This window comes from Thunnus albacares, chromosome 23 (genome assembly GCF_914725855.1).
Source record: "Thunnus albacares chromosome 23, fThuAlb1.1, whole genome shotgun sequence".
NCBI classification, from domain to species: Eukaryota; Metazoa; Chordata; class Actinopteri; order Scombriformes; family Scombridae; genus Thunnus; species Thunnus albacares.
The window spans coordinates 3,151,678-3,179,570 of record NC_058128.1 but is presented as its reverse complement, the minus strand read 5'-3'; the positions used below and the strand labels follow the sequence as shown (position 1 = coordinate 3,179,570).

The window sequence follows — 27,893 nt, the reverse complement described above, 5'->3', positions numbered from 1 at the left end:
AATGGTAAAGTATAACACAAAATATGTGTTTTGTACTATTAATTGACTCACATATGTGTGTGCATATTACCATATAATTTATCTCATTGTAGAGTTTTATGTATCTAATGCTCTTTATTAATTTTTTTGGTAGGTGCAGTGTGATTCGTGCAGCAGGTATGACCATGAAAGTTGCTCTGCATATGTGTGCAGAAAATGCAACAAAAAAGGAATTAAAGACCTCTTAACCTATCAAATATATAAATACTTTGTTTGGCATGTGAAACCATATAGAGTGCAGCTGGGAGAGACAATTCCTAAAAAATGGACATTCCAGTTTATTCTGAATTTCCTAACAACAAACTCAAAATCTAAAGCTTTTAAAACACCTCTTTCATAAGTTTTAACAAGCTGGGATTTGAGCCACAGAGCTAAGCATCTCTTTCTTTGGAAACTAAACTCAGCGACTCTGCAACTGAGCAACTTCATAATATGATCACTTGTGAGCGGTTCCTGGCATTTAGGCTGAATAAAATTGTCAGCACTATGTATAATGTGATCATGGTATAGTCTGTGTAGTTGTGTGTGCATTGTGAAGGTTTTCCCAGCATTGAAAATCATGGGAAACGTGTCCTAAAAGGGCTGTGCTGCAACCTCAATGAAAAGCCTCAATGACACCCTTATAAAGGAGTACTTGGTAAGTGGCATCATAGAGTATGAACCACGTTTTTTGATGAGAATGTGCTTAATGGGACATTTGACAAATGTGAAAATTTGTGTTCTCTGGTTGACAATCTATGTGATGGCATCATTTTTTCTAAATTAGCTCAAACATCATTGTGTAGCTTCTGTGCTCACATTTGCAAGGAGGTGTGCTCTGCACGATACGACTTGAATAACTGTCAGTGTGCTGAAATGTCAGCTTGTGGAATTAAGTCTGTGCTGCAAAACTGTCAAAGTGCTCCTGCCTCTTTGTAAATTTTTATTCTTGTTCGCTGCCTTCAGGTCAAACAGGTCATTGGCATTTCTGCACTTCTATTTCACACTGGTGTATCGGCAGGGTTGAGCAAGACCTGTTATTACTTGTGTTCATTGTATTTGTAGGCTGTGCTATACTGATTTGGCCAATGCTGATGGTGCAAATCCAGATCTTCAATGTTCTAGTCAGTGATGAAAATAAGTTGATTCATTGGATTAGTCGATCAACCAAAGTAATCTGCAACAATTTTGATAATACTGTTTATAAGTCATTTGCAAGCAAAACTACCAGACATTAGTTATTTACAGCTTCTCAAATGTGAAAATTTGTTTTCTGTTTTTATATCATTGTAAATTCAACATCTTTGGGTTTTGGACTGTTGTAGTGATTAAACCGGCGTATGTACATTTCTATCCATGTTTTGGAGGCACATATAATACACTGTGGAAACGAATAAATCTATTTATCAGTCTTTAAATGCCTGGAAAACTGAACTCAGGTCAAAAACTCCATTGCCTCTGAGGTTGTACGCCTGCTGCTGCTCTAACATTTTGTACTCTGGCTCCCTCTGCTGCTACTAATCATAGCTTAACTTCTGTAAACCTGCTCAAACATATAAACTCTCACATACAATGATGGAGGAAGCACTTAGATCCATTCTTTTCTTTAGTAAAAGTGGCACTACCACGATGTAAAAACACTCCATTAAAACTCCTGTATTGAAAATGAGATGATCTGAATTTTGATATATTGACCTTTATACCAATAATATAATTTGTTTGCATGTCCATATTTGTATGTATGTGTAGTTTAGTTTCATCTCATGTCTGTCAGAGTCTGTAAGTAGTAGTTCGTGTTATCTGAGATGATCTGAATTTTGATATATTGACCTTTATACCAATAATATAATTTGTTTGCATGTCCATATTTGTATGTATGTGTAGTTTAGTTTCATCTCATGTCTGTCAGAGTCTGTAAGTAGTAGTTCGTGTTATCTGCACATAGTGAAAGTAATAGTTTTTAATTCTGGTGATTTTCCACATTTTTCTTATTGTCAACAAACCTCATGTTTGGATCCAAACCAACAATGAACTGATCTACTAACAAGTATAGTGTGTGTATCCAAAGCCTGATATATCTTATTCCTCTGTGCCATAGACTTCCATTGTTGTCCCAAAACTATTAAAAACACGTCAGTGAGTCACACCGCTGCACTGGGTGACATGTTTCTTCATTATGAAGAGTTTGATCACATTAGTTTGTTTAGAAACGGCTCCAAAGACTAATAACAGTCATCAGGTTTCAGTCTCCGGAGAGTAGTTCTGTGTAAGGCAGACACCACTGAGCATGTGCAGGAACGTGGTTCTGTTTACAGCTCCATTAGCTTGTTGTGCTAAATATCACAACCTCTGGACTTTATACTTAAGTTCTTTTAGAAACGTATTGTAGTGTGAAGTCAAGAGTTCCACATAAACACCAACACAAAGAAATAAGAGTCAGAGTATGAAGGCAGGCAGAAATGGACCTTTTTATTTTTCTCGGGCGATAAACAACAGTGGATTGTCCTGACCAGACCGGACTGAACCGGATCAAACCAGTAAATCAAACCAGTCCTGAACCGGCTGGAACCGGTTTGAGGCCGCCCAGCTGACGGGAACAAACAAAACAAACAAACTGATCAGATTAATTTTTTTTACTTTGTCTCCAACACGCCTGGCTAGTTTTACATCACGTTACCATGGCAACAGCCACACAGGTCATCAGTATGGTGGAGTCAGGTCTGGTCAGATGGGACCTGGTCCAGTAATCGCTCCTCCTCCCTCGGAGCAAAGGGATGGAGGGCCGGTGTATTGAATCAGGGGAAACAAAGAAGCTGATTGGTCCACAAACAGTAAAACCCCGCCCACCTGTGGTCACATCCCCCCCTCAAGCATCCTATTGGTTGCCTACATCATTCAAAAAACAGAGCGAGCCCTTCTCCCATTGGTCACCACAGCCTCAGGCAGGAAGGCCGTTTTTCCGCCATTGGTCAGTTTTGACAACACGCTAACTGTCAGTCACTCAGCAGCGGCCAATCAGGTTACAGTACAGTACCTGTTCTGGAATTACGAAAAGAAAAAAAAAAAGGAATCATAAACAAAAACAAGAGAAGAATGACGATGAACAGGGAGGTCAACCAATCAGAAGACCTCGCTAGAAAAACAAACAGGAAGTGGGAGGAGCTTCCAAGCCTCAGAATGAACGTATTTTCTGGAATTTCTTTTTTTTGTGTGTGTGTTCTTTGTTTTTGTCCTTTTTGTCCATGTGTGTGAGCCGTACATCCGTCATCTTCTTTCTTTTCCAACAGCTGATTTCAGTGCAATGCATCATGGAACGATCGATCGCTAGGAAGGTGTGTCACTACGTGTGTGTGTGTTTTTATATGCATGTATTTGTGTGTGTGTGTGTGTGTGTGTGTGTGTGTGTGTGTGTGCGTCCTGTTATCATGGAAACATGCTGCAGGGTTAGCGCTCCAGCAGCGGGGGTGGTGCCGTGTTGCATCGTGGGAACTTGTCTGTCCATGTTTTTAGCTGGTGTCCATGGACTCCATGTTGGCGGAGCTCGAGTCCCTCTGGATGGAGTCGAAGATGGCCGCCAGCTCCTGATTGGACGAGATCTGGGACTGGAACTCTGACATCAGCGGTGATTTCTCCGCCTCGGGGATCGTCAACAGCGCCACCACGGCTCGCATCGCTGACCGCTTCAGCTCGTCCTGCTTCTCAAACTCCTGCTTCACCGAGTTCGCCTTCACCTGCAGAGACAGAGGAGACAATCAAACTTTATTGATACAACATCTTTCAGACAAGAAACAATTAAAGTGTTTTACAGGTGATTGACAAACATACAGGACAGTAAATATGGATTTGGAGACTAATGCACACCAAAATAAATTTTAAGTTTTTTAAGCAGCCAAAAATGTTTGATTTTGCAGCAGCTTTGCTCAAAAATTGCGATACAATTTGCAATGTTTTATGTGCTCTTTTTGTAGAGTCATATCACTTCCTTGGATAAAAAGCATACTGCATATCACAGAAACAACTATAATTCAGTGCTAATTTTTAAATTTATATTCTGAACATAAGAACCATGGGCTCAAAGTTATATAAAAAACAAACTACTGTACTTGAGTTCCATTTATATCCTCGCTGAATGTGCTGCCATGACGAAAGTTACCACGACATGCGTGCCTGTGTGAGCAGTGGAGGGAGGTAGGAGCTTAAGCTAAAGCTAACTAGCCATGTTGCTGTCGCCGCTGCTGCTGCTGTTGGTGTGTGTCTGCTAGTGAGCCGCCATGGACTCCCTATCTGTGTAGATAATCGCATGTTTAATTGGGGTTTAGGTTAGGGTGGCTCAGGATGACAACAAAAAAATTCTTTTGAAGGGGTCTGAAAAAGTTTGAAAATCTCTGTCCTAAAAGAAACAGATTTCCCCAAATTTCTAGAAAAAAAAGTTAAATTTTATAAAATTAAGATGTGAAGATCCAGGACCGTACCCAGTGTCCGACTGAGTGAACGTACAGACACATGGAAACATCTGCTCACCTCCCATCAGACAGTGTGTGTGTGTGTATGTGGTCTGGGTATTCCTCACATTGTGGGGATGTATATCTGTTTACACATATTGTGGGAACTCACCTCCCTTATGGGGACAAAAAGCAAGTCCCCTTAATGTAAATCGTTAATTTAAGGGTGAAGACGTTCAAAGTTAAGGTTAGTTAAGGGTTAACTTACGGTTATGGTCAGGATAACTCTCTAGGAAATGAATGTAAGTCAATGTAATGTCCTCTGAACTGATGGAAACACGACACTGTGTGTGTGTGTGTGTGTGTGTGTGTGTGTACCTTGGTGGTGCAGGTGGCTCTAAGTGGTTCCACCAGTCTGTCCAGTCTCTGTAGAACAGCACTGGGACAAAGAGACGACAGTCTGGCCAGCATCAGGAACGTCAGCATCTAAAAACACGACGACAGCAAGAAGAACTAAAGTAAACAGCTGGATCATCAACAACAACAACAACAACAACAACAGCAGTAGTAGTAGAAGTTGTAGTAGTAGTAATTAGGAGTGGTTGATTTTGGGCTTTGATAAAGTAAAAGGTAATACCAGGCTGGGAATCGTTGATAACTAAAGTCAGTAAGTAACTTCAATACACCTCAAATCACACGACAGTTTAATTTAGGAGTCTGCCATCATTACAGGCATCTTATAAATGTTATGAATAAAGTATATACACTGATCACCAGCCACACCGATATAATGATTGCTGATATATTGGTATCTGTGAATATGTGTTACAACCTTCATTTCACTTACACCTAGACCTCTCTGGGTTTTAACGTCAGTTAATAAGTAAGAAGAAATCGCAGTAGAGAAATGTATAAGATATGCTTGAGGTCATTTGGAAACAGTGCTGTTTCTTCTTTTAATATTGATACTTTTGGTATCAACCCACCAACCCCTAGCACTGTTCTGGTAGTATTAGTAGTAGAAGTGTGTTTGGACCTTGATGTCATAGTGGTCCTTGAGGCCGTCCTCTACGTGGTTGAGGAAGGTGAAGATGTCGATTCGGTCCAGGCAGCTGTCCAGCAGAGTGTACATGCACTCGAACGCAGCCTTCCGCAAGTCCAAACCATCATCCACCGTGTGTTTGAACGGACCCATCTCCACCTACACACAGACATCAGTCAAATATCTGCTGATCAATACGACAGAGCCAACGATCTGATTGATTTTGTTTATGTATTTCAGGATGTTTTGGTCGCTCTCACCTCTCGGATCAGCTCCTTCCTGACTTTGGTCTCGTTGTAAAGTTGTGGTAGAACGGAGTCCAGCAGCTCTCGGATCAGACTCGGCTTATTGTGGGCAGCAGAGTTAAAGGTTACCAAGGCAACGCGACGCACGTTCAGGTCTGGGTCCTCCAGCGTCTTCAGGAAATCACCTGAAAAATTTAAAAAAAATAATAATAATTAAAAAAAAAATAAAAAAATCAGCCAATCAGAGGAGACAGGAAGTTACCTTCAGCTCACATGTTGCAGCTGTGGTGTTTTCTTGTTTTAATGACATGTGGAAGTTTGTTGCTATAACAACTTACCAACTTTACATGTTAAAACAAGAAAAATGTTTAGTTTTTGTGAAATATCTGCAAGATTTTGTGATAATGAGATATTGATATGTTGTTATAACAAGAAAAGCTTCTTGCAAAAACTGATTAATCTGGTATTAACTGACTAACTGTTGCAGCTCCAGTGTAAATGATCTCGTTAAAACAACAAATATTAGCAAATATTAATGTGTTACCTATGCAGTTCTTCAGCAGTGGGTCGATGGGCTGTGGTTGGTCAGAGATGGTGAACTTTACTGCAGTTACCACGGAGCTCCTGGCATACGAAGAACCTACAAACACACACAAACAGGCTTTGACCAAAGTGCTTCACAGAGCGATGACAGGCAAACTGAATATACATGAAATGAAACAGAACAATAGAAAACTAAACTTTCCTCTGTTTCTAATTGACACTGAGCTCTATTACGACTCTTTAGCTACGCTGTAGAATAAAATAAGCAGCAAATTTTAAAACCTAGAAAATTATTGATTGATATTACTTGGATATTAATCTTTACCCCTTTATTTATTTCAGTTTATTTTTCCTTGTCTGATATTTTGTTTCTATTGAATGTTAAAAGCTTCTTGCACAATCCTTTTACCAAATGTTGTATTTATTATGTCATAATTGAATTCTCTGGCACTTTGTGTCCTCTTTTTGTTCTTCATACTTGTTTATATGTTACTGTTTTCATAATTTCACTGTTGTCAATTAAGTTGGGGACAGGACGAGTAGTAACTACCTGACAGCAGGTATCCTTTGAGGCGGGGCAGCAGGGTTTCGGGGTCGATCAGCGTCAGTTTGCCCAGACACTCAGCCACCACGTTCCTGGTTCCCTCCTCCTGACACTCGCAGTGTTTGAGCAGCAGAGACCAAACGGACTCTACGTAAGGCTTCAGACCGGACACCGACGCCGAACCTAAACACAAGACACACACGTTAAAAACCAACACACACACACACACACACATATACAGAAAGATGAATTTGAATTTCTCACTGATGATCTCTTTGAGCGAGTGCAGCAGCAGGTACTGTCTCTTGGAGGAGGAGATCTCCTGCAGGACGAAGGGAAGATACTCCGGAAGATTCCCCACCGCGATACTACCCAACGCATAGGAGGCTGCAGACTTCACCTGAGAGATACAGGAGGGCAGAGACAGGTCAGCATCCACCAACACAGGACTGAACTAGACTTTACTGCTTCTTGTCATTCCTGCATTTTTAATTGTTTATTTAACAGGGACAATGCACAAAACTATATTTATTATACCAGATATAGATAAAAGCTTTTCCATCTGCAATAGAGCTGCAACTAACAATTATTTTCATTATCAATCGTTTTGTCTATAAAATGTCAGAAAATTAAAAAATGCTCATTAGAATTTCTTCGAGCTCATGGTGATGACCTGAAATGTCTTGTTTTGTCTGATTAAAAGTCCAAAATCTAAAGACATTCAGTTGACCATCACGCATGACACAGAAAAGCTTCATATCAGGGCTGCAACTAACTTTATTTTCATTATGATTATTTTCTCAATTTATCGATTAGTTGTTTGATCTATAAAAGATGACGTCCTCAAATGTCTTGTTTTGTTCAGTTCACTGTTACAAATTGAACATAAATATACAGAAAACACCAGGGCAGAAATTCTGAGCAGGCAGACAGATGTTACCTCTTCACTAGAGGAGGAGAAGGCGTCCAGGATGACTGTCTTGAGCTCTGGTTGGCTGCTGAGGTCCACATGGTGCCCCACCTCACCCAATGAGAGCAGAGCAAGCAGTCTAATGGAGTCTGTTGAGCGGCTGTTCTTCACGTCCTACGATTCAGGGGAAAAAATATCATATTTAAACCTGCTCTGAGATGTTTACCACAGAGGAAACGCCAACAGCTACAGTTTCTGTAGTCCCGCAGGTAGGTGTGTTACCTGGATGAACTGTCCCACCACAGCAGGTCCTTCAGTGGGGCAGGCTCTGGTCAGAGCAGCCACGCATTTAGCGATGGAGCAGTAAGCTTGTTTATGAGGCAGAGCGGCACTCTGGGAGTAAACTGGACCGGTCAGCATCCTCAGCAGGTCCATGTAACCCAAACCAGGAGTCTCTGTGGCCACTAGAGCCTGAACAAACACACACACACACACACACAGTTAATTCTGTTATTCGTGTTCATTTACAGCCTCAAACAGAAGCTATACTCAAATAGTAAATAAGGCTTTTATTTGTTCAAATGAGACCCTTATTTGAGACAATTTGTCGACTTTACCCAGTTTGTCCAGTTTATAAATTTTGGTTTGTCTACTAAAACCAGGAGCAGAAGACCAAACTTAACACCAGGACACAAGTGCAGCTTCACAGAAAGAGGTAGTGTAGTCACCATAATTCAAAACACTGAACTGGAAGCTGCAGAAAAAAATATTTTAGTGAAACTTAACTGACACCAGACATGAGATCATTTACCTGAAAAAAGATTGTAAAATCACTAAAAGACTACAAGGTTTTTCATTCAACATCTGGATCTGTGTGTCCAGTCAGAGATCAGTGCTCTGGTGACATCTGGAGTTTAAAAGCTGTAAATTCAGTGTTCCTGTTGTACCTGGTAGAAGTCCAGCATGGCGGCGAGCGCTCCGCCCTGCAGCAGTGGGGATCGAACCAGCGCGATAAGCTGCTGGAGGATGTTCCCGCCACTCAGCTGGCCCAGCGAGGACGGGTGCGTCACCGCCAGCGTGGACAGGAAGCTCAGCGCCATCTGAGACACGTGCATGTCGCTCTCCGAGATGAGAGGGGGGAGCTCGGCCAGGACGGCGTCCACCATGACCGGAGTCACCGCAGAGCTGAAACACGCATTCAGAAACAGTTACCAGGCGAGAGGAGGAGTGGGAGGAGTTAACAGCTGCCGCCGTGGCTGACAGGTGTGTGCGTGTTACCTGTAGTTTCTGAGCAGGATGTCCAGAGCAGCCAGCGTACAGAGCTTCAGGGCTCGCTGGTTTTTGCGGAGGAAGGAGGCGAGGATGGGAACGGCGTCGGGGAGAACAGGCCTCAGATCAATTTTCAACGGGGATCCAGCGATCAGCGTCAGAGCTGGAAAACAAACACAGTTAGACACAAAAACATAAATAGAAAACCAGCAGAGCCACAAAGGAAAAGGTAAATGTTCTGATGACATTGATGGTTGTTCAAGTGCTCATTTTTCTGATATGTTTGTTTTTAATTAGTTATTATTTATAATTATTTGACGTCATGATTGACAGCTGCTCCCAAACCTCCATCAGGCGCCCAAAGTGAGCAAGAAACATGTAGACTGCTATTGTATGCATGTCTTGCCCAAAGAATGAAAATAAGACCTGATTAATTTTTAAAAAATAAATAAAAACAACATCTAAAACTTCATTTTTAATATTAAATTACTGATCCAAGGTAATCGACCTGGGGGGGGCGGGGCTTACCTTTCACGGTCGTCAGTCTTGTGATCTCGTTCTTGAGGCGTTCTAAGAAGATCAGCAGCGTTCCAGGAAGCTCGGTGGGGAGGCGGTCACCTAGGCAACCAGAGAGGAGGAGAAGTTGAGGAGTCAAAGAGGAAGCTGCATCATATAGTAGATGACATCACGTCCCTGTGACTGACAGGCGGTGGTTACCTAGGTTACAGATGATCTGTCCCATGCAGGAGATGGCTCGCTCTTTCACCTCCTGGTCGATGTCGGCAGCTTTCAGGCGTTTGATTGTACAGGTGAACAGGTCGTTGATGTAGGGGGAGGGGTCAAAGCTGTCGGAGCCCTCCGATTGGCTGTCGAGGGGTCGGATCACCTGGAAGACAGAGGAAGAGTAGAATGTAAACACATCGTGTGACGTCAGGAGGTGAAGAGGTTTACGGAGGCAGCAGGTTCGACTCCCACCTTAACGAGCTGCTGGGTGACGAGTAGAGCCTCCGAGGTGATCTTGTAGAAGGGGTCTCCCACGCATGCCACCACGGGCGGGACAAGGGCAGGTACGTGGGCGTGGAAGGCGTGGGCGGGGTGCGTGACCATGATGACGTGGAGGCACGCCAAGGCATCAATTTTCAGGTTAGAGCTGCTCGACTTATCGTTCAGAGAGAAGATGATACCTGAAGACACAAAACTCTGATTACTGCTGATGCTACATGGCCAAAAGTATGTGGACACCAGACATTACAGCCATATGTGATAACTGAGCATGTGACTGCGACACCTTGAGCGTTAATCTGCTGCTTTAACGCCTCCAGTCATCTGAAGTTGGAACCCTTCAGACACAAGAGCATCAGTGAACATTCAAAACATGTTCTGCTTTAAAACAACACAGGCGGCTGCGTTGGCGGGTGTGTTGCACCCCAGTAAGACAGGAAATCCGCTCAAGAAGTCCAGTTGTAACCAATCCAGGAATTTGAAGGTTTATTAGTCACCAAAACAACTTTGGACAGTTACTACGGTGGCAATTATTTTATCTTTTCTCTTTCTAGAGCCCTTCTGCTGTCAAAAGCTCCTATAAATAAACACGTACATGATTCGATAAACATGAATAAACCTATCTGGAACCATTCTAAGCTAAGTTATTCCAGGGGAAACACTGAATACTATTTTTAAAGCTGCAATCGTCTCATTAATATGCATCTAAATCTATCTCCAATTTTTTAAAGCCTTTTATGAAAGGACGACCCAGCACTTTTTGTTTGTTTTTTTTTTTCCCCACACAGAGCTTGTTGGTGTGAACACGGCCGTAGTGAGACCCAACACTGACGTCCAAGTCAACTGTGAAAGATTCCAGCAGAAAGACAATTTGTTCATTTTCACCAATCAGTGTTCTCCTGTTGTTGTACCTCACTATCCTGTTGGATGGAAAACCACTGATGTCATGCATGCATCACAAAATCTGACTGCATCTTCTCATGTCCATGTGTCCAAACTCTTTTACTGACCTCTTGTCTGAGATCAGCTGCATATTTCATATATCAGTCAGTGACATCTGAAGGTGTATCGTTCTACGCTGGTTTTTGGGACAATATGAGGGTCTTTCTTGTAATGCTGTGCCTTCGTTTCCCCATCAGCATTTATTTTAACACTTCTGTGGGCTAATACAGCAGACCTCAGGGACCTTTTTTGGTGATTCCTGGTATAAAATATCATTGTTTGTCCAAACCAGGAGAGAGCCCCAGACCAAAAGCACACAAGTATGTGGAAAAGGGCGTCCACATACTTTTGGCCGTGCCATGCTAGTATAGTACTGCTGGTTATTCAGATAGACTAAAACTGCTAGTATTACCTGGTATTAGTACTGGGATGTGCTGAGTCAGGGCTCCTGGAAGGACGTTCACCAGCTCAGTCAACATGTTGAAACAACACTGACGAGTTTTGACACTTTTCTCCTTCAGCTGCTTGTGAAGAGCTTTCACTATCATTGGAACCTGCAGAGGGCGAGAGACATTCACAGAGACAGAGAGAGTGAGAGAGAGAGAGAAATAAGACCACTTCAGCAACTTCCTGTTGTCTGTGGCTGACAGTGCAGGATGCTGAAGGTTTCCTGTCACCTTGACAACAGAAACCCCCATCAAACCGAACTAAAGCGCTGATGACGGAAGTGCACGACAGCGACATCTGGTGAATGAAAATACTACTGCAGTCAGGGAGGAGCATTTATTTATGGCAAAACTATTTTTCTACATAAACAAGTATCCTGCATGTATCAAAGCTGTATCATTTTGGTTTGGAATATAGCCTCAAATGGATTTTTGAATAAGATATTGAAGAGTTTTGGTTTAAACAACACATTATAAACAACCACTGGGACAAAGAGCCATTAAATTTGGTTATGAAACCTGCATTAACTGATGTTTTGTCCACTAGTTTTCATCAGAAACAAGTAGTGAACACAACTCATATCGTCACCTTTTAAGTTGATGTGTTGAACTTGTTAGCAAACATTTGCTTATTTCCACATCCAGCAGTTACGGAGCAACATTATCATTCATGTGGAGTCGTGTTTCTGTCCACCTGGTGAATGTAAGTCCAATATTCACTCTCTTTTAGCTCTGTTTTTACTCTCTACCAACTCCTGAGGGAAATATCTGGCTCTTTAGCTGCTAAATAGTCTACAGCTAACTGTGTCTGTTTGCCGTTTGGTGCTGAGCAGGTAGTGTACGGTAGCTTTTTAGAGCTTTTTCTCTGAAAACGATGCTATGAGAGCGCTGAGAGTGAACCAAAACAGTAAAGTTGCAGCCGGACAGATAAACAATGAGCTGAAACTCACTATAAAGCTCCGTAAAGCCAAGAGGAGCTGCAGAGTCACTGATAATTCTCTGTAGGTTCATCACTATGAACCACAACCAACACATTACACATTGATGGATCATCATCAGTGGTGTTATCAATTATAGCTTCTTAAAATAACTGTCGAGAGATGTAGTGAACATTTTACAGCTGTAACAAACTTGTCAGTACATCCTCAGTTTTTTTCGTTACCTGGCTCTGCAGCATGGTTAGCGGTGTGTCTCCTTGCTCCATGGCGTCTGGATCAGCCAACCAGCTCTGAGCCGGTCGGGTTTGTTTGAGCAGCGACAGGTAGGCGTGGAAAACATCTGCCTTCACGTTCTCCTCCCTCTCCTAAAGACAGACAGGTAGATCGATTCAGGATGAGAGGTCTTAATTAGATATTATCATGTCAACAGGTGGAATTTAGCCTTTAGGATCAGTGCTGCTGCTCTCAAAACAGCTTGATAGTATTTTCTCATTGATTGGGAGATAAAAACAAAGCATTTAAGTAAGGTTGTGATCTGTAATGTGGTAAAGAAAGGGTGAAAGGTGAAGTGACACCAGAGTCGGCAGAGTCGACAGAGTGACGGTACCTTGAAGCGACAGACGAGCGCAGGAGAGACGGAGCGATAAAACTCTGGCAGCATTTCATGACGAGTTGAAACGACAGCATCCAAACACTTGGCCGCCGCCCGCCGAACCTTCCAGCTCATGTCGTCATCATCGCTGTACTCATCATCACTGCCTGGACCGACCGACAGAGACACACAGTTAGTCATCAGACCCGTCACAGCCTCAAGCTTCTTCACAGGTTTCTTTGAGAACAAGTAAAAGTATCTAAACACAAAACCGTTCTTTTCTTAGATGATTTGATTAAAAAAATAAATAAAAATGTTAAGATAACATACAAATAGAGCTGCAATGACCCTTTAGAGTCTTTTTTTTTTTTTTTTTTTTAAAGGACTGAATATCGTTGGGTTGTGGACTGTTGGTTGGAACAAAACAAGACATTTTAGGTTTCATCTTGGGCTTTAGGGAATAAGTGATCAATATTTCTGACATTTTATAGACCAAACAACTCTTCAATTATTTAAAAATAAATAAATCTACAGATGAATCGATAATGAAAATAATCATTAGTTGCAGCCCTACATGAGAAAATGTTTAAAATAAGCAGGCAGGAACGTCTGTTGATACAAAACTTAGATAAGATTAAATTGTGTACAGTTATGCCACAGCTCTGTGAGGCTCTAGTCGGGCATAACAGTGCTTTGAGCTAAATGCTAACAATGTTAACATGTTGATGTTTAGCAGCTACCATGTTCACCATCGTAGTTTAGCGTTTTAGCATGCTAACATCTACTAATTAGCATTAAAAACGAAGTACAGCAGAGGATGATGAGAATGTCATTGTTTGTTTTGTTTTTAAGAGTAGTGCAGACTGTGTACTGGGGGTACGATGATATATGTGTCTTGTGCATTAGGAGATTACGTACCTTAATTGTGTGTACCTTGTATTTTTCTATATGCAGATGTATTGAACACTTAAGCCCCAAGACAAATTTCCTCTCGGAGGCGATAAAGTTTGTCTCATTTTGATCTATTTTTGCAGGTATTTAATCATAAACCAAAGCACTAGACAAATAAAACTCTGGCCAGGTGGCAACACTAGATGGAAACCTCACAAAATCCCATAAATTATTACAATTCATCCTCTCGGAACCATAAACATCTGTACATCATGACAATCCATCCGATAGTTGTTGAGATATTACTGTGTTGGATCATTTTCCCCACAATAATTCACTGCTACTATGAACTGCAGAAACTGTATTATCAGTTACCTTAACATGTAATTGAATAAGAAATACAGGTTATCTACAGTTAGTTAACAAAAACAGACTTATGTTTCAGTACCTTGGTAGTCTTCATCGTTCTGCTCGGCATCCATGGCGTTGTCATCCTCGTCTTCATCGTCAAAGTTGTAGTTGGGGTCGTAGGTCAGGTAACGCAGGCAGATGGAGATGACGGTGGGAACATGGGGGTAAACTTCTTTAGGACACCTGCAACAACAAAAAACAAAAAAAAAAAATCAAACAACGAGAACAAGTACAACTATAACATTACTTTAGCAGTATTACTGTGTGTTTTACCTCCTAACGAAGGACTCAAAGGCCTGGATGCAGTACTCTCTGAGCTCGTCATCGTCAACATTACAAAACTTTACAACCAGCGGGATGATCTTCTCCAGATACTCTCCTACACAAACACACAGACAGGGAAAATTAGAGTAGCAGATTAGTTCTTGCATTCAAGCTTCTCTTATATTCTGGTGGTTGACAAGCCGTCCTGTCTGTCTCACCGATCCTGTGTCCCGCCTGTCTGCTGATGGCCGCCGTGCACTGGATGTAGGTTCTTGTGGTCGACATGTTGTCGTTCCTCCCGAGCTCCGTCAGAAGGTGTTCAATCAGATCGATGAAGACCAGATTCCCGCAGGACATCACCAGGTGGCCCAGAGCCATGATGGTCCTCTGAAATATTCACAACAACTATAAATAACTGAAGAGGTTTCACAGGTTAACATAAAGGTTCCTGACATCTTGTTGTGAAGGAGAATAACTTAAAAAGGTTAAGGCTGGAGATTTTCTATATTTTTCTTATCAACAAATCTCATGTTTGGATCCAAACCAACAATGAACTGATCTACTAACAAGTATCGTGTGTGTATCCAAAGCCTGATATATCTTATTCCTCTGTGCCGTAGACCTCCGTTGTTGTCCAAAAACGATTAAAAATACATCAATGAGTCACAGCGCTGCACTGGGTGACATGTTCCTTCATTATCAAGAGTTTGGTCACATTAGTTTGTTTAGAAAAGGCTCCAAAGACTAATAACAGTGATCACGTTTTCAGTCTCAGGAGAGTAGTTCTGTGTAATTTTGTTATGCTACACGTCAATGAGTCACACCGCTGAAGTGTGCTTATTCACACATGCCATGGCAACGCCGGAACAGACGGGGCGCGGGACAGTCCAGCAGATGGCAGTAATGCAACACTTATAGATGCCAACTGCCATAAAACTCAATAGAAGAAGAAGATGAGTCAAGGCCGGATGCAGTTCTGTTTAGAGCTTCACTAGCTTGTTGTGCTACATATCACAACCTCTTAGACTTTGTACTGAAGTTCTTTACAATCTAGTAGAAACACCTGCCTTACATAGAACTACTCTTCAAACCAACGTGACCAAACTCTAAATAATAAAGGAACATGTCACCCAGTGCAGCAGTGTGACTCATTGATGTGTTTTTAAATAGTTTCTGGACAACAACGGAGGTCTACAGCACAGAGGAATAAGATATATCAGGCTTTGGATACACAAACAATACTTGTTAGTAGATCAGTTCATTATTAGTTTGCCTCCAAACATGAGAAAAACATAGAATAGCACCAGTATTATCCTTTAAGGGTTAGAAGGTCAGCTGTATACCTTCCTGACAGCCAGTCTGGGGGAGGTGAGCTGAGGGAGCAGACAGCTCAGGATGGAGGGATGGAAGTTCACCAGTAGACCTCCTTGTCTGCAGAGACAGTTAACTGTAGTCAGTTTATTTAGTTCCAGTTAGACAGAATGATGTGATGCTGTCGTACTTCTACACCTTGTTCTGTAGTTATAGTAAATACAGGTGTAGCAGACAGACAGACAGGTACCTGCAGAGCATGTCAGCCATGATGTCGAGCGCCTCCAGCTGGACAGACACGTCTTCCTGTTTGGCGATGGCGCTCGTCAGGCGACCCGTTATCTTCTTACACACACTGGCAGCTAAAGCAGAGCCTGAGACACACACAGATAGGAGTTTGACAGCAGTAGAGCTGAAACAATAAGTCGTTTAATTGAGTGGAAAATAATCAGCAATGATTTTAATAACTGATTAATGGTGGCTGTGATTTTTCAAGTGAAAAAAAATAAAAATCCTCTGGTTCCAGCTTTTCAAATGTGAGGATTTTCTGCTTTTCTCTGTTTTATATCACTGTACACTGAATATATTTGGGTTTTAGACTGTTGGTCAAACAAAAAAAGTATGTGAACACATTATCTATGACTCTGGCAAATTAATGCAACAGTTTTTCATTACTTTTTGACATTTTATAGACTAAACAATTAATAAAAAATAAAAAAAAATCTGGAGATTAAACTTTAAAATGTCCTCATATCTGTGTACGATTAAATTGTGTGTTATAAACCAGTAAATGTCTTTATGGTGCTTAATGCCAAATATGTTTTTTTTTCCAGCTATTGGTGGAGTTACAGTTGTTGACAAATACATTAACACTTATATCTTCTTACAGCTGTTAGAGTCTGTAAACCATTTATTATATTTTTATTAAGTAACACTAAAGCATAAACACCAGTAGAGACAGGTGATAATGTTCTGAAAGTAACAGCAGAGGCAGTGGCAGCGTTTTTACCGCTGGAGGCAGGCGGTAACTCTCCAATCACAGTTTTGAGTCCGATGGAGGAAATGTCTCTGAGTTGTTCTTTGTCCGACAGCATGTTGGTGCACAGAGTGTCCACGATCGTCTCCACCTGGTACTCCTTCACTTTACTGACCAGCGGCCCGAGGCTGACAAAACAAACGCACCCACAGTTAGAGATAGATAGACTCTCAGATACAGGAACAACAGAAATTAAATCAAATTACATGTTAAAAAACATAAATAATCTCAAAAACAAAGACATTTTCAGGATGACACAAATGAAAACTGAGCAGAAAAATGTTTCTGAAAATGAAAGAAAAATAAAGTATAATATATATAATTATTTATTCATTTATATATTTTTAAAATGTAAAAATAAAATATAAAAATTTTTAGAAAGACATTTTAAAAAGTGTGTGTTTTCACCATTTGACGGCCAGGTTCTGAACTTCTCCGTTCTTGTCCTCCAACAGTTTAAGAATCATCCTCACCACCTGTCAATCAATCAATCAATCAATCAATCAATCATATGTACCTGAGTTTGCTCAAAACGAACACACTCAAGAACTGTCTTTGCTCACATCAGCCTGAAGCACACAGACCAGTGTGCCTACTTTAAAAAGTTATAAACATGTTCTTTAGTAAACCAGTATAAACCAGTTTAAACTGACCTTCCTCTCACTGTCGTCGTCCAGTTTGATTGAATCTTTTTGTAGCTCGGTCATCAGGTCGTTAGTGGCCATAAACCTGGAAACACACAAACAAATTAATGAAACAATTCATCAAAAACTCAAACCTGCTGAGGAGTCAAAACAACTTTACTGCTCCGATTCAGCAAATATTGTACGACACAAAGGACCAACAAGATTACGATCAGTCAATTAATCAATTAGTTGATGGACAGAAAATTAATCTGCAAATATTTTGATAACTGAATCATCGTTTTAGTCATTTTTTAAAGCAAAAAATGCCAAATATTTGCTAGTTTCAGCTTCTCAAATATCAATTTTTTTGGTTTCTTTAGTCCTCTATGACAATAAACTGAATATCTTTAGATTGTGGACAAAACAAAACATTTCAGGTTGCAGCAATCAAACCACTAATCGATTAATCAAGAAAATAAAAACAATCGTTAGTTGCAGCCCTGGTCAGAATAAAGCTCTTCACGGGTCCAAAATAGTAGGAAAAAGCTACGAGTATAAATCAGCTTTCAAACACACAGAGACATTATTCAAATAGATCCGAGGACAATTAGACCAGAATCAAAATGTGTTCGACCCAAACAGACACCAATAAAGAAAGACAAATACCAGCAACAGCGTGACGTTCCACCAATAAATAAGCATATATAACAGTGTTCTGAAAAACCAATTTATTTAAATACTTGAAAGTCTTATTTTCATCTTGTAGTCCACTACGCTACAGATCCACCCAAAAATCATCATTTTCTAACCAATTTAATATTTGTGAATCAAATCCCAAGAAAGTCTTATCACTTAACAGCATAAATCTCCCCCCTGCTCATATCACAATCACGAAAAGTCAATAAAATGTCAGAAAACAGAGTATATGCTTGTTATATTTTCTTAAAGCTCATGGTGACGTCCTCAAATGTCTCGTTTTATCTGTCCGAAATCCAAACATATTCAGTTTACTGTCACGTATGATACAGAAAAGCTTCAAATCCTCACATGTTTATGAGCATTTTCACTTAAAAAAAATGACTAAAATGATTATTCGGTGATCAAAACAGTTGCTGATTAATTTCCCGACAATCGACTAATCAATCCTTTCTCTCTAGTCATCGTTCGGGTGTTTTCATACAAAGTTCTATCTGCTGGGAGCCAATCATATCTGTATTTTCCAGCCTTCCGATTAAAAGTAGAAAAGCAATTTATGTGTGTTTGACAGCAGCTGAAGAGCTCTGCATGAAGGAAACATGCTCTGAACTCACTCGCAGACACGTCTCACCTAAACAGATTAATTATCTCTTCTGCCGAGAATCTGCTGATACAGACTAGATTAAAGCACTCAGATCAGGATTGGAAGTGCTTGTACGAGGTCAGCAGCAAATTTTTTTTTTTTTTTTTTACAGCAGAGGGAGCGGATATACTGACAGCTCTCACAATTTCGCAGAACTCTTGTACTGAGACGGCTGCTGTCAGAAGTGATGAAACCGATTAGCTGTGCTGCCAACTTTGGTTGTGATCGTCCTCCAGCAGCTTACAAAAAGGAGGCTGGTTTGCTCTGAATTTTATCTGTTCAAGAGTTTTCCAGTATTTTCTGGTTCCTTTAGTCCTTTAGTGACAGTAAACTGAATATATTTGGGTTGTAGACTGTTAGGCGTTGCATCTTGAGCTTTGGGAAACAGTGATAGAGATTTTTCACCATTTTCTATCATTTTATAGGCCAAACTACTAACAGATTAATCGATAATGAAAACAATCTAATCCTGGTGTTTGCTTGTAGATTTATTGCTGGTGTTTTGACCCAGCGGTGCCACAACCTGGACGTGTCACCCCGGCACGGCGCAGCAAGGAAACACTGTCCAATGATATAATAAAAACACTGTGAGTTTGGACGATACTCGTTTAAACTCAAACTGTTGGAGCCTCATATTGGCTTCAGCTGAATGTCAGAAAGCGTTTTTATACAAAAGGAGAAGTGTGGATGGAGCTACTGTCGAGGCGAGCGAATGGGAAAACAGTAGTGTTATGAGACAGTTATTAAGTTCTATGTTTTGTTATCTAATACCTATTTATTTATATCTATGTTCAATATAAATAGTGCGGTATTTCATTCTTTGACTTTTATTACAGCTGCAGCTGTATCTGGGCCTCTGGAGCCTTTCTGCTGTCAAAAGCTCCAGTAAATTACAAAAACACTGGAAGGTATCGACCAATAACTCAAGGCATATGAGGCACGAGAGTGTTGCATTAAGACAGACTTGAAAAAAACCCAAACCTGTCCTTTAAAGTGAATATATAACTCGCTGAGGTGATGACATTTGACGGCACTGGTAATGATAATCAAAAACAAGACAAACCTGTCCATATTTTCAAATTTCAGTTTCCATTTCTGGCAGTAAATCAATATTAAGCACCAAATGGATCAAAATAAAAGCTTTAACCTGTAAAGTTAGTCGTCATGGTAACCTGACAAAACAGAATCCATCTACACTGGATTATAGAGATTAATCAACTAATCATTGAAGATCTAATCGACTGAAAGGAAATTAATCTACAACTACTATCTATCATTTTTTGATGGTTCCAGGATCTCATATGCAACAATTTGCTGCTTTTCTTGGTCTTGCACTGTGATAAATTTTGTGGGTTTTTTGTGATTGTTTATTTGTCGGACAAAAAAAAAAAAAAAGAGAGACATTTGATGACATCACCTTGTGCTTTACGATGCTGTGACATTTTTCTGTTTTCTGATGTTTTTTCACTATCAAACAAATGAGTTGATAGTGAAAAAAAAAATACGCTTGCATGTATTCTGAGGTGTGAATGTTACTATTAGCGTGTCTGTATGTGTGATGACTGCCGTGAGTGACTTTGTCTCGCAAAAGAGCTGCGAGACATCTTAAAAGGGCAGGTTCACAGTTTTTCAAGTGTGTCTTAAACCAGCAGTCAGGTGTCCATATGAACAGTGAAAGAGGTTTTCCTCGCTGTAATCATTCCTCCTGTTCATACTGGACATTAAAAGATCCTTCAAATGTGCTTTCAATGGAAGTGATGGAGGCCAAAATCCACAGTGTGTCCACACAGTCATTTAAAAGTCTCTGTGAAGCTTATATTCAGCTTCATCAGTCTGAGTTAGTCATATCAAGTGGATATCTGACACATTTACAGTCTTTTTAGCATCAAATTCCTTCTTTGTGTTTCCTCAGACAGTGTTTCCCCCAACTCAGGATTTTCACAGTCGACCCAGAGTTGGCACACAGTTGGCAATGCATCGATTTTCTCATAGTTGTTTCTTCCAACTATGAGGAAAAATTATTAATGTCTCCACCCGGTTACAATAGCCTACGTGAGTATCACGTTTAACCTGTAAGACTTGTGTTTTAATGCTGTTGTTCATCATTTGTGAAAAACATCAGATCTACACACAGAGAAATTAAAAGTGTGTCTTAGTATTGGTTCCGTTATTAAATCCAAGTTTAGCTCAGAGCGTCTCTCCTGCCGACATCGCTGTCAGCTGCTCAGCCAATCACACTGGACAGTAGAGGAGGAGGAGACGGCAAAGACGCTGATAGTGAATGTTTAAACAGGAGTTAAGCTGACTTTGTTCCATTCAACTACGGAATTAACATATGACATGTCAAAAAAGGCAGCTATTCGACTGAAAAAATGTGAGTCGACTCAGGGGGGCTTATCGACTGATGCATCGACTCAGCAACTTTTAGGGAGCAGTCCTAAAGTACAGTAACAAAACGAGCGGCTTTGGCAGTAAAAAGACTAACGTTGAACGATATCTACCTGATTTGACTCATTTGGAAGCTGAAGCTTCATATTAGCTTCAGATAAACTTAAAAGTACATTTTTGCAAAGAAGGAGGACTGTGGATTTTGTCCCCCATCATCCTGTTAACATCAACATCCCTCTGAGAAGAGGTGGAAGAAGTATTCATGTCTTTTACTTAAATAAAAGTACCAATACAGCAATGTAAAAATACTCCATGACAAGTAAAAGTCCTGCATGAAAAATCCTACTACAGTAAAAGTACATAAGTATTATGAGCTTGATATAGTTAAAGTATTGCAGTAAAAGTACATAAGTATTATGAGTTTGATGTAGTTAAAGTATTGCAGTAAAAGTAGTGGTTTGGTCCCTCTGACTGATATATTATTATATATGACATCATTAGATTATTAATAGTGAAGCATCAGTGTTAGAGCAGCATGTTACTGTTGTAGCTGCTGGAGGTGGAGCTAGTTTACACTACTTTATATACAGTTAGCTAGTTTAGTCCAGTGGTTCCCAACCTAGGGGTCGGGCCCCTCCAAAGGGTCAGCAGATAAATCTGAGGGGTGGTGAGATGATTAATGGGAGAGGAAAGAAGAAAAAACAAAGTTCTGATACACAAATCTGTTTTCAGTTTTTGGACTTTTTCTCTAATATTTTGCTGAAATATTGGATCATTTGAACATTTATTGAAATGAAAGCATGTGAGAAGTTTAGAGGGAAAAATCACTATTTGGTGGAGCTGTTAACAACTCATAGACATGTGAAATGTGACCCCGACTACACACTGCTTTTTGTAAGACGTCAAAAGCCAAAAAGGTTGGAAACCACTGGTTTCATCTTTAACAATGTGTTGTATTTTAAAAGCTTGTTATATTATCCATTGTGTCAAATCTTCATCTGAAAAGTAACTAAGCTGTCAAATAAATGTAGTGGAGTAGAAAGTACAATATTTCCCTCTGAAATGTAGTGGAGTGGAAGTATAGAGTAGCATCACATGGAAATACTCAGGTAAAGTACAAGTACCTCAAAATTGTACTTAAGTAAAAGTAATTAGTTACTGAGTGATGGATGGAGCTCCTGTCTGTTTACAAGTTGCTGTCCTGTATGTTACCGATGCTAACACACCCCAAACATCCTGCTAGTTATCCGAAACGACACACTAACGCATCTACACAACATCAACCGTTTGCTTTTCAGCTTCTTGCACAAGAATACCAGTCAGTTGTCCCTGTAACTTCACATTTTCTACCACATGCACCGTTAAAAAAACGCACCAACACACCAGAGCTGACATCACGCTAGCTTGCGGCATGACAGAAGTTAGTGCTACCAGTTAGCAGGCGAGCTAACCGCTAAACGGAGGCGTTTACCTGCAACCCAGCTGTCAGTTTAGCACGATGTGCAGCAGGTGATCTTCCTAGCAGGACATTAAAGCTGCTGTAGAGTCACAAACACGCTACCAAGCATCAAATCTGTGAGCTAACTGGCGAGCTGGCGACATGACGATGCTCAGACAGGTGGCAAGCTAACAGCGAGGCCCCGACACAAGCGCCGCTGCTCGCTGTTTTCGTAGCATTAACCGTTAAAAACAAACAGTTTGGGCTCCTGATGTGAACTGTGCATTTAATTTGCTCTGCTGTGAGCTCGTTTTTACCTGAAATCCTTGTCGCTGGAGGTCATTTTCTCCAGCAGATTGGAGATGTGGTACGAGGCGCTCGCCATGTCGGTGCTGTTAGCCGTTAGCCTCCTGCTAGCAGACTGCGCTCCGTGTGTGTGCTCCGGCTGCGGTGTCTGTGGCTGTCTGTGGCTGTCTGTCGGTGTGTTCTGGCTGGCTCAGTGTTGAGTTGTGTGTGTTTCTGGTTGTTGTGCTGCTGCTGCCGCCTTTCTCTCTTTCTACAGCGACTGTCGCATCCCGGGGCGCGGAGTTTGGTGTGTTTGAATGGAGCTCCCGTTCTCTCTGCAGAGGGGCGGGGTTAGCAGGACTGGACGCTGCGGGGTCGAAGGTCAGAGTTTGACCAAAAAAATTTCTCTCTCATAGTCAGACTCACAGTGTTTTCCTTTCCCTTATTTAAAAACTATTTTGAAAGAAAATAAATTAAATTTAATATATTTATATATATATATATATATATATATATATATATATATATATATACATATGTGTGTGTGTGTGTGTGTGTTCATATTGACCATTAGAAGATCTCTTCATAATGCACTTACAATCCAAGTGATGGAGGACAAAATCCACAGTCCTCCTTCTGTGCAAAAATGTATTTCAAAGTTTATCTGAAGCTAATATGAAGCTTCAGCGTCCAAATGAGTCAAATCAAGTAGATATCTTTCAACGTTACAGTCTTTTTAGTGCCAAAGTTCCTCTTTTTGTTACTATACTTCCACCGCAGCTCAACAGGGAAACACTGTCCGAGGAAACACAAAGAGGGAATTTGATGCTAAAAAGACTGTAAATGTGGCAGATATACACTTGATATGACTAACTCAGACTGCTGAAGCTGAATTTAAGATTCACATCAGATCAGTTGAATCTGCATCGTCCAAGGAACACACTGCAAATATGGTTTTGCTATGCCTACACAGTTCATGAGTTATTAGCCAAAACGTAAAACAAGTATAACTGATGACATAATGGCGCTATTGGTACCATGTTTTAACATGTTAGGCATTTCCACATGGGACACCTGTCCATGAAGTATGAATACTTTAACTCTTTTAGTTTTTGAGATATCAACTGTCAAACATTCCTCCCATAGATTTTCATTATAAATTTTAATATTTAAAAAAATTCTATAAAATCACTGGAGTGTAATAGAAAGAAGAAAAGTCGTAAATGTCCTTAATGAGCTGAACCTTTTGATATTTGAATGGTTTCTGTAGCTGAGGAAGTGAGTGTTTGAAAAACGTACAGAGGAATAATACATAAAGCTTTGAATTCACACTAATAATAATTTCAAAATTACAATGGCTGGCTATAGATTAAATTTTAATTTACAATCTAAATTGTAGCCTATATATTACATTTACCAAAAAAATTACAATAAAGACTCTTTCTATTGCACAAACTAAAGCGTTGTGAGGTCAGTCACCACATCTTAAACAGAGTAGAGCTGCAACTAAAGATTATTTTCATTATTGATTCATCTGTCGATTATTTTCTTGATTTATCGATTAGTTGTTTGGTCCATAAAATGTCAGAAAATGGTGAAAAATGTCAGTCACTGTTTCCAAAAGCCCAAGATGCAACCTAAAAAGTCTTGTTTTGTCTCAACCAACAGTCCACATCCTAAAGATATTCACTATACTGTCATAGAAGAAACCAGAAAATATTCTTAAGAAGCTGGAACCAGATGATTTTGGCATTTTGTCTTAAAAAATGACTCAAAACTATTAATCGATTATGTTGATGATTAATTTTCTATCAACTGACTAATTGATTAATCGACTAATGGTTGCAGCTCTAAAACAGAGTGTATCAATCTCTCATAGAAAGTGTTTTTACCCTCAACATTGTGTCCTGGATCAAATACATGACTGTCAAAAACAAGGCCTAAACCTCCAGAATAGTCAGACTTGGCAGTGCAATATAAGGCTGTAAACAACACCCGTTAGCTTATCACCATGACATAGCAGTTGCAGGAATGACAGGCACAATCTCAGGAGATTCCCTGTGCAGGAGGACAGCCTGTTTGTTTTCAAATTCAACTGGATTAAAAACCTTTCTTTAATTCTTTTTAAGACACAGAGGTGAGTGCAGACACCCACAGAAATGAACTGACCCTCTCTTCACCTTTCCTTTCCAAGCGGGGGTCTGACAGCATAACACAGACCAGAATCGGACACTCAAAACTCTTGGAAAGCCAGATGGCTGACTAAATTAACAACTGGCTAAAAGCATAAATGACTCATTGGTTCATTTGAACCAGAGAAAGGACCAGAGAACTCACATCAACAAGACCACTGGACTGTTAAGGGACTCCCCGTTTGGATCTTGCTTATCTCCACAGATTGTCATAAATTTGAGAAGTGCATTCCTTAGTGATTTCTCAGTGGTATAATATAAGCTAATCACCCAAATAAGTGATTAGGAAGTGGGCTTCCTAATGTCTTCCCATCTGTCTTCTGCTGCTCTACAAGCCTGAACTCCTACCAAAGAATAAAGTCATCCAGTGACAAAGCTTTCACACTATTTGCCCCAGAATTATAAAACTCCCTCTCTCTTTATATTAAATTATCTCAGTCCATTAATAACTTTACAGTGTATTTGGCCTCATAGGCCCTGTTCACACCTGGCGTTAACATGCGTTTTGGGTGATCTGATCACAAGTGGACAGCTCTAAATACAGGTGTGAATGCACCCAAGATGCATTGAGGATGCACTGAGATCCGATCACTCAGACCACATTCGGAAGTGGTCTGGGGTGCATATTGTAATATCATGACAGGTCACCTGGGCAGGCTAGGGTGGGGCAGTGCAATATAACTGAAAAAACAGGCTCACATATAGAAGGTTCAAAAAAAGAAGTTGAAGTTCTCCATTAAGCAGGTTATTAACAGGTAACTCAGGTAATTTCTTCAATCAAAATCAAAGTCCAAGAACCAACTTAAAACACCCCAGAGGAGAAAAAGGTTATTTAACAACTCAAAAAAAGAAGAAAAAAGCTCATTATAAAGTGTCAGTTTTCCCCTTTTAAGGTGTCTTCTTCCACTTGAACAGTTCTTAGTCTTTAAAGTACTTTGCCGAATGTAGGTGATCTTTCAAAGTCCATTTGCCCAGCTCCTTCCAGCCATGTGCTCTCTGTCCCTCTGCTCCTCTTGTTCTGCCTCTGTCAAGTTCCCAAGTCCTGCTTTAATCAGGTGGCTTAAAGGACCAGTGTGCAGATTTCAACAAACTGAATACCCCTCCCCTTCCAAATGTATAGGAGAACCTATGGTGTTTGGTTTGTCCATTCTGGGCTACTGCAACTTCTGGGTACTGCAACATGGCAGGCTCCATGGAAGAGGACCTGCTCCCTATGTAGATATAAAGGGCTCATTCTAAGGTAACAAAAACACAATGATTCTTATTTTCAAGTGATTATACACTAATTAAAACGTACTTATGAATATTATATTCCATTTCTGCCAAGTCCGTTCTGCTAGATGCTACTAAATTCTACACACTGTACATTTAAGTATCTACACCTGTCTGAGTGGTGAGGCATTCTGGGAGATGTAGTGTGTGCAACGGCAGCCATTTTGAGATGTGGCAACCGAACCTGTATGCAAATGTAGCACCCCTCTACTATATGTCCCCTTATGACGCCACAATATGGCCACATTTTTTTAGCAGTGTTTATAAATGTGTTCTGGGCTGCATTGAGGGACCGCCTACTCAACTGACATCCTCTGCATACACGGAAATACCATAGACTGTATAAAAATATAGAGGTAGTTACCATAACGTCACCCGTTGGTTTCTGAGGAGCGGTTTTGAAGCTCAAAGTGAGCCGCTCCGGCCGTCGCCATCTTGGCAGTACGTGACTCTGCCTAACTCCCAGCCAATCAAAAATGGGCAAAGAGGCGGGCCGAATGGCCGAAACAAGCCACCTAGCGGCTGGCGGACCTGTCACTCAAAGCAGCCATGTCCTTCATTATGCATAACTTTACGGCTTAATAAAATTTAAATGGGTGAGTTATAAAAAAATTCACCCTCAGTACAGTTGTCATGAAAGAGGAAATTAGCTACAGAGACCAAAACTGTTTTTTGCACCAGGCTGTAAACATGTTTATTTCTGCTGTAAAGTTGGACATTTTAACATGGGGGTTTATGGGAATTGACTTGCTTTTGGAGCCTCAAGTGGCCATTCAAGGAACTGCAGTTTTTGGCACTTCCGCATTGGCTTCATTTTACAGCTCTGGAGGTTGCCACTTGGGAAATACATACTCATTCGTGCCCCTATTAAAGTGCACAACAACGACAAGAAGCCACAACAACAGGCAAAATGGATTCTCGTGGATGGAATACACACAAAAAACGTTGATTTCCATTCGAGCCAAAGAGTTTTGATTTTGCCCACGCACCAAACTTTGCAAACTCCTTCTTCTTCTTTTAATTTCCGGCAGACTAGGCATGGAAAGTGCATTGCTGCCTCCCGTCGGTGGAAAAACGACGCGTTTGGTCTTTGCAAACGGAAATAATGTACGTGTCTATTTGCATATAGAGCAGGGAAGTGAGATCTGATCACAAGCGGTTACTCAAGACGCATGTGGAGACACATGTTAATACCAGGTGTGAACTGACATATTCAGAACTGTCTACTTGTGATCAAATCACCCAAGACCATGTTAATGACAGGTGTGAATACAGCCTTAGATTTGACTGTGTGCACAGATTGAGGACGAGCCTGTGGGTGTCAGCAGCTTTATGTTTGTTGGATGGTTTGATTTTCCGTCCTGTAAAGCACTATTTAAATAATCGGCTCTATCACCTGCTTCTTTGTTCAAAAATCTCAGTCAGAACTCCTTCCTGTTTAGTGGATGAATTGAATTAAACAGAAAGAAAGAAAGAGAGTCAAATACAAGTGTATAGAGCTCTACAT

The 27,893-nt window shown here is 40.6% G+C and overlaps 1 protein-coding gene across 1 annotated transcript; it reads right to left on the bottom strand.

Annotated features, from left to right (window-relative positions):
- Positions 1-2,462: 2,462 nt before the first annotated feature.
- Positions 2,463-23,280, bottom strand: cand1 (cullin-associated and neddylation-dissociated 1). The gene is made up of 26 exons (XM_044343675.1): positions 22,955-23,280; positions 17,500-17,575; positions 17,255-17,322; positions 16,820-16,974; positions 16,061-16,184; positions 15,843-15,930; positions 14,718-14,886; positions 14,509-14,614; positions 14,273-14,418; positions 12,949-13,100; positions 12,566-12,706; positions 11,370-11,511; positions 9,989-10,197; positions 9,731-9,899; positions 9,542-9,631; positions 9,023-9,176; positions 8,692-8,929; positions 8,027-8,215; positions 7,775-7,918; positions 7,099-7,234; positions 6,841-7,017; positions 6,292-6,387; positions 5,763-5,932; positions 5,497-5,661; positions 4,839-4,946; positions 2,463-3,749 (listed from the first exon to the last, which is right to left on the bottom strand). Exons 1-26 carry the CDS (start codon positions 23,020-23,022, stop codon positions 3,525-3,527), a joined length of 3,705 nt encoding a protein of 1,234 aa, XP_044199610.1. The 5' UTR covers positions 23,023-23,280; the 3' UTR covers positions 2,463-3,524.
- Between the last annotated feature and the right edge of the window lie 4,613 nt (positions 23,281-27,893).

Excerpts from the sequence above, each read along its gene's own strand:
- cand1 (XM_044343675.1), bottom strand. The coding sequence starts at position 23,022 with ATGGCGAGCGCCTCGTACCACATCTCCAATCTGCTGGAGAAAATGACC. Across the intron at positions 14,887-15,842 it reads CCAGACTGGCTGTCAGGAAG|AGGACCATCATGGCTCTGGG; the intron begins GTATACAGCTGA and ends TGAATATTTCAG. Across the intron at positions 11,512-12,565 it reads TAACCATGCTGCAGAGCCAG|GTTCCAATGATAGTGAAAGC; the intron begins GTAACGAAAAAA and ends CGCCCTCTGCAG.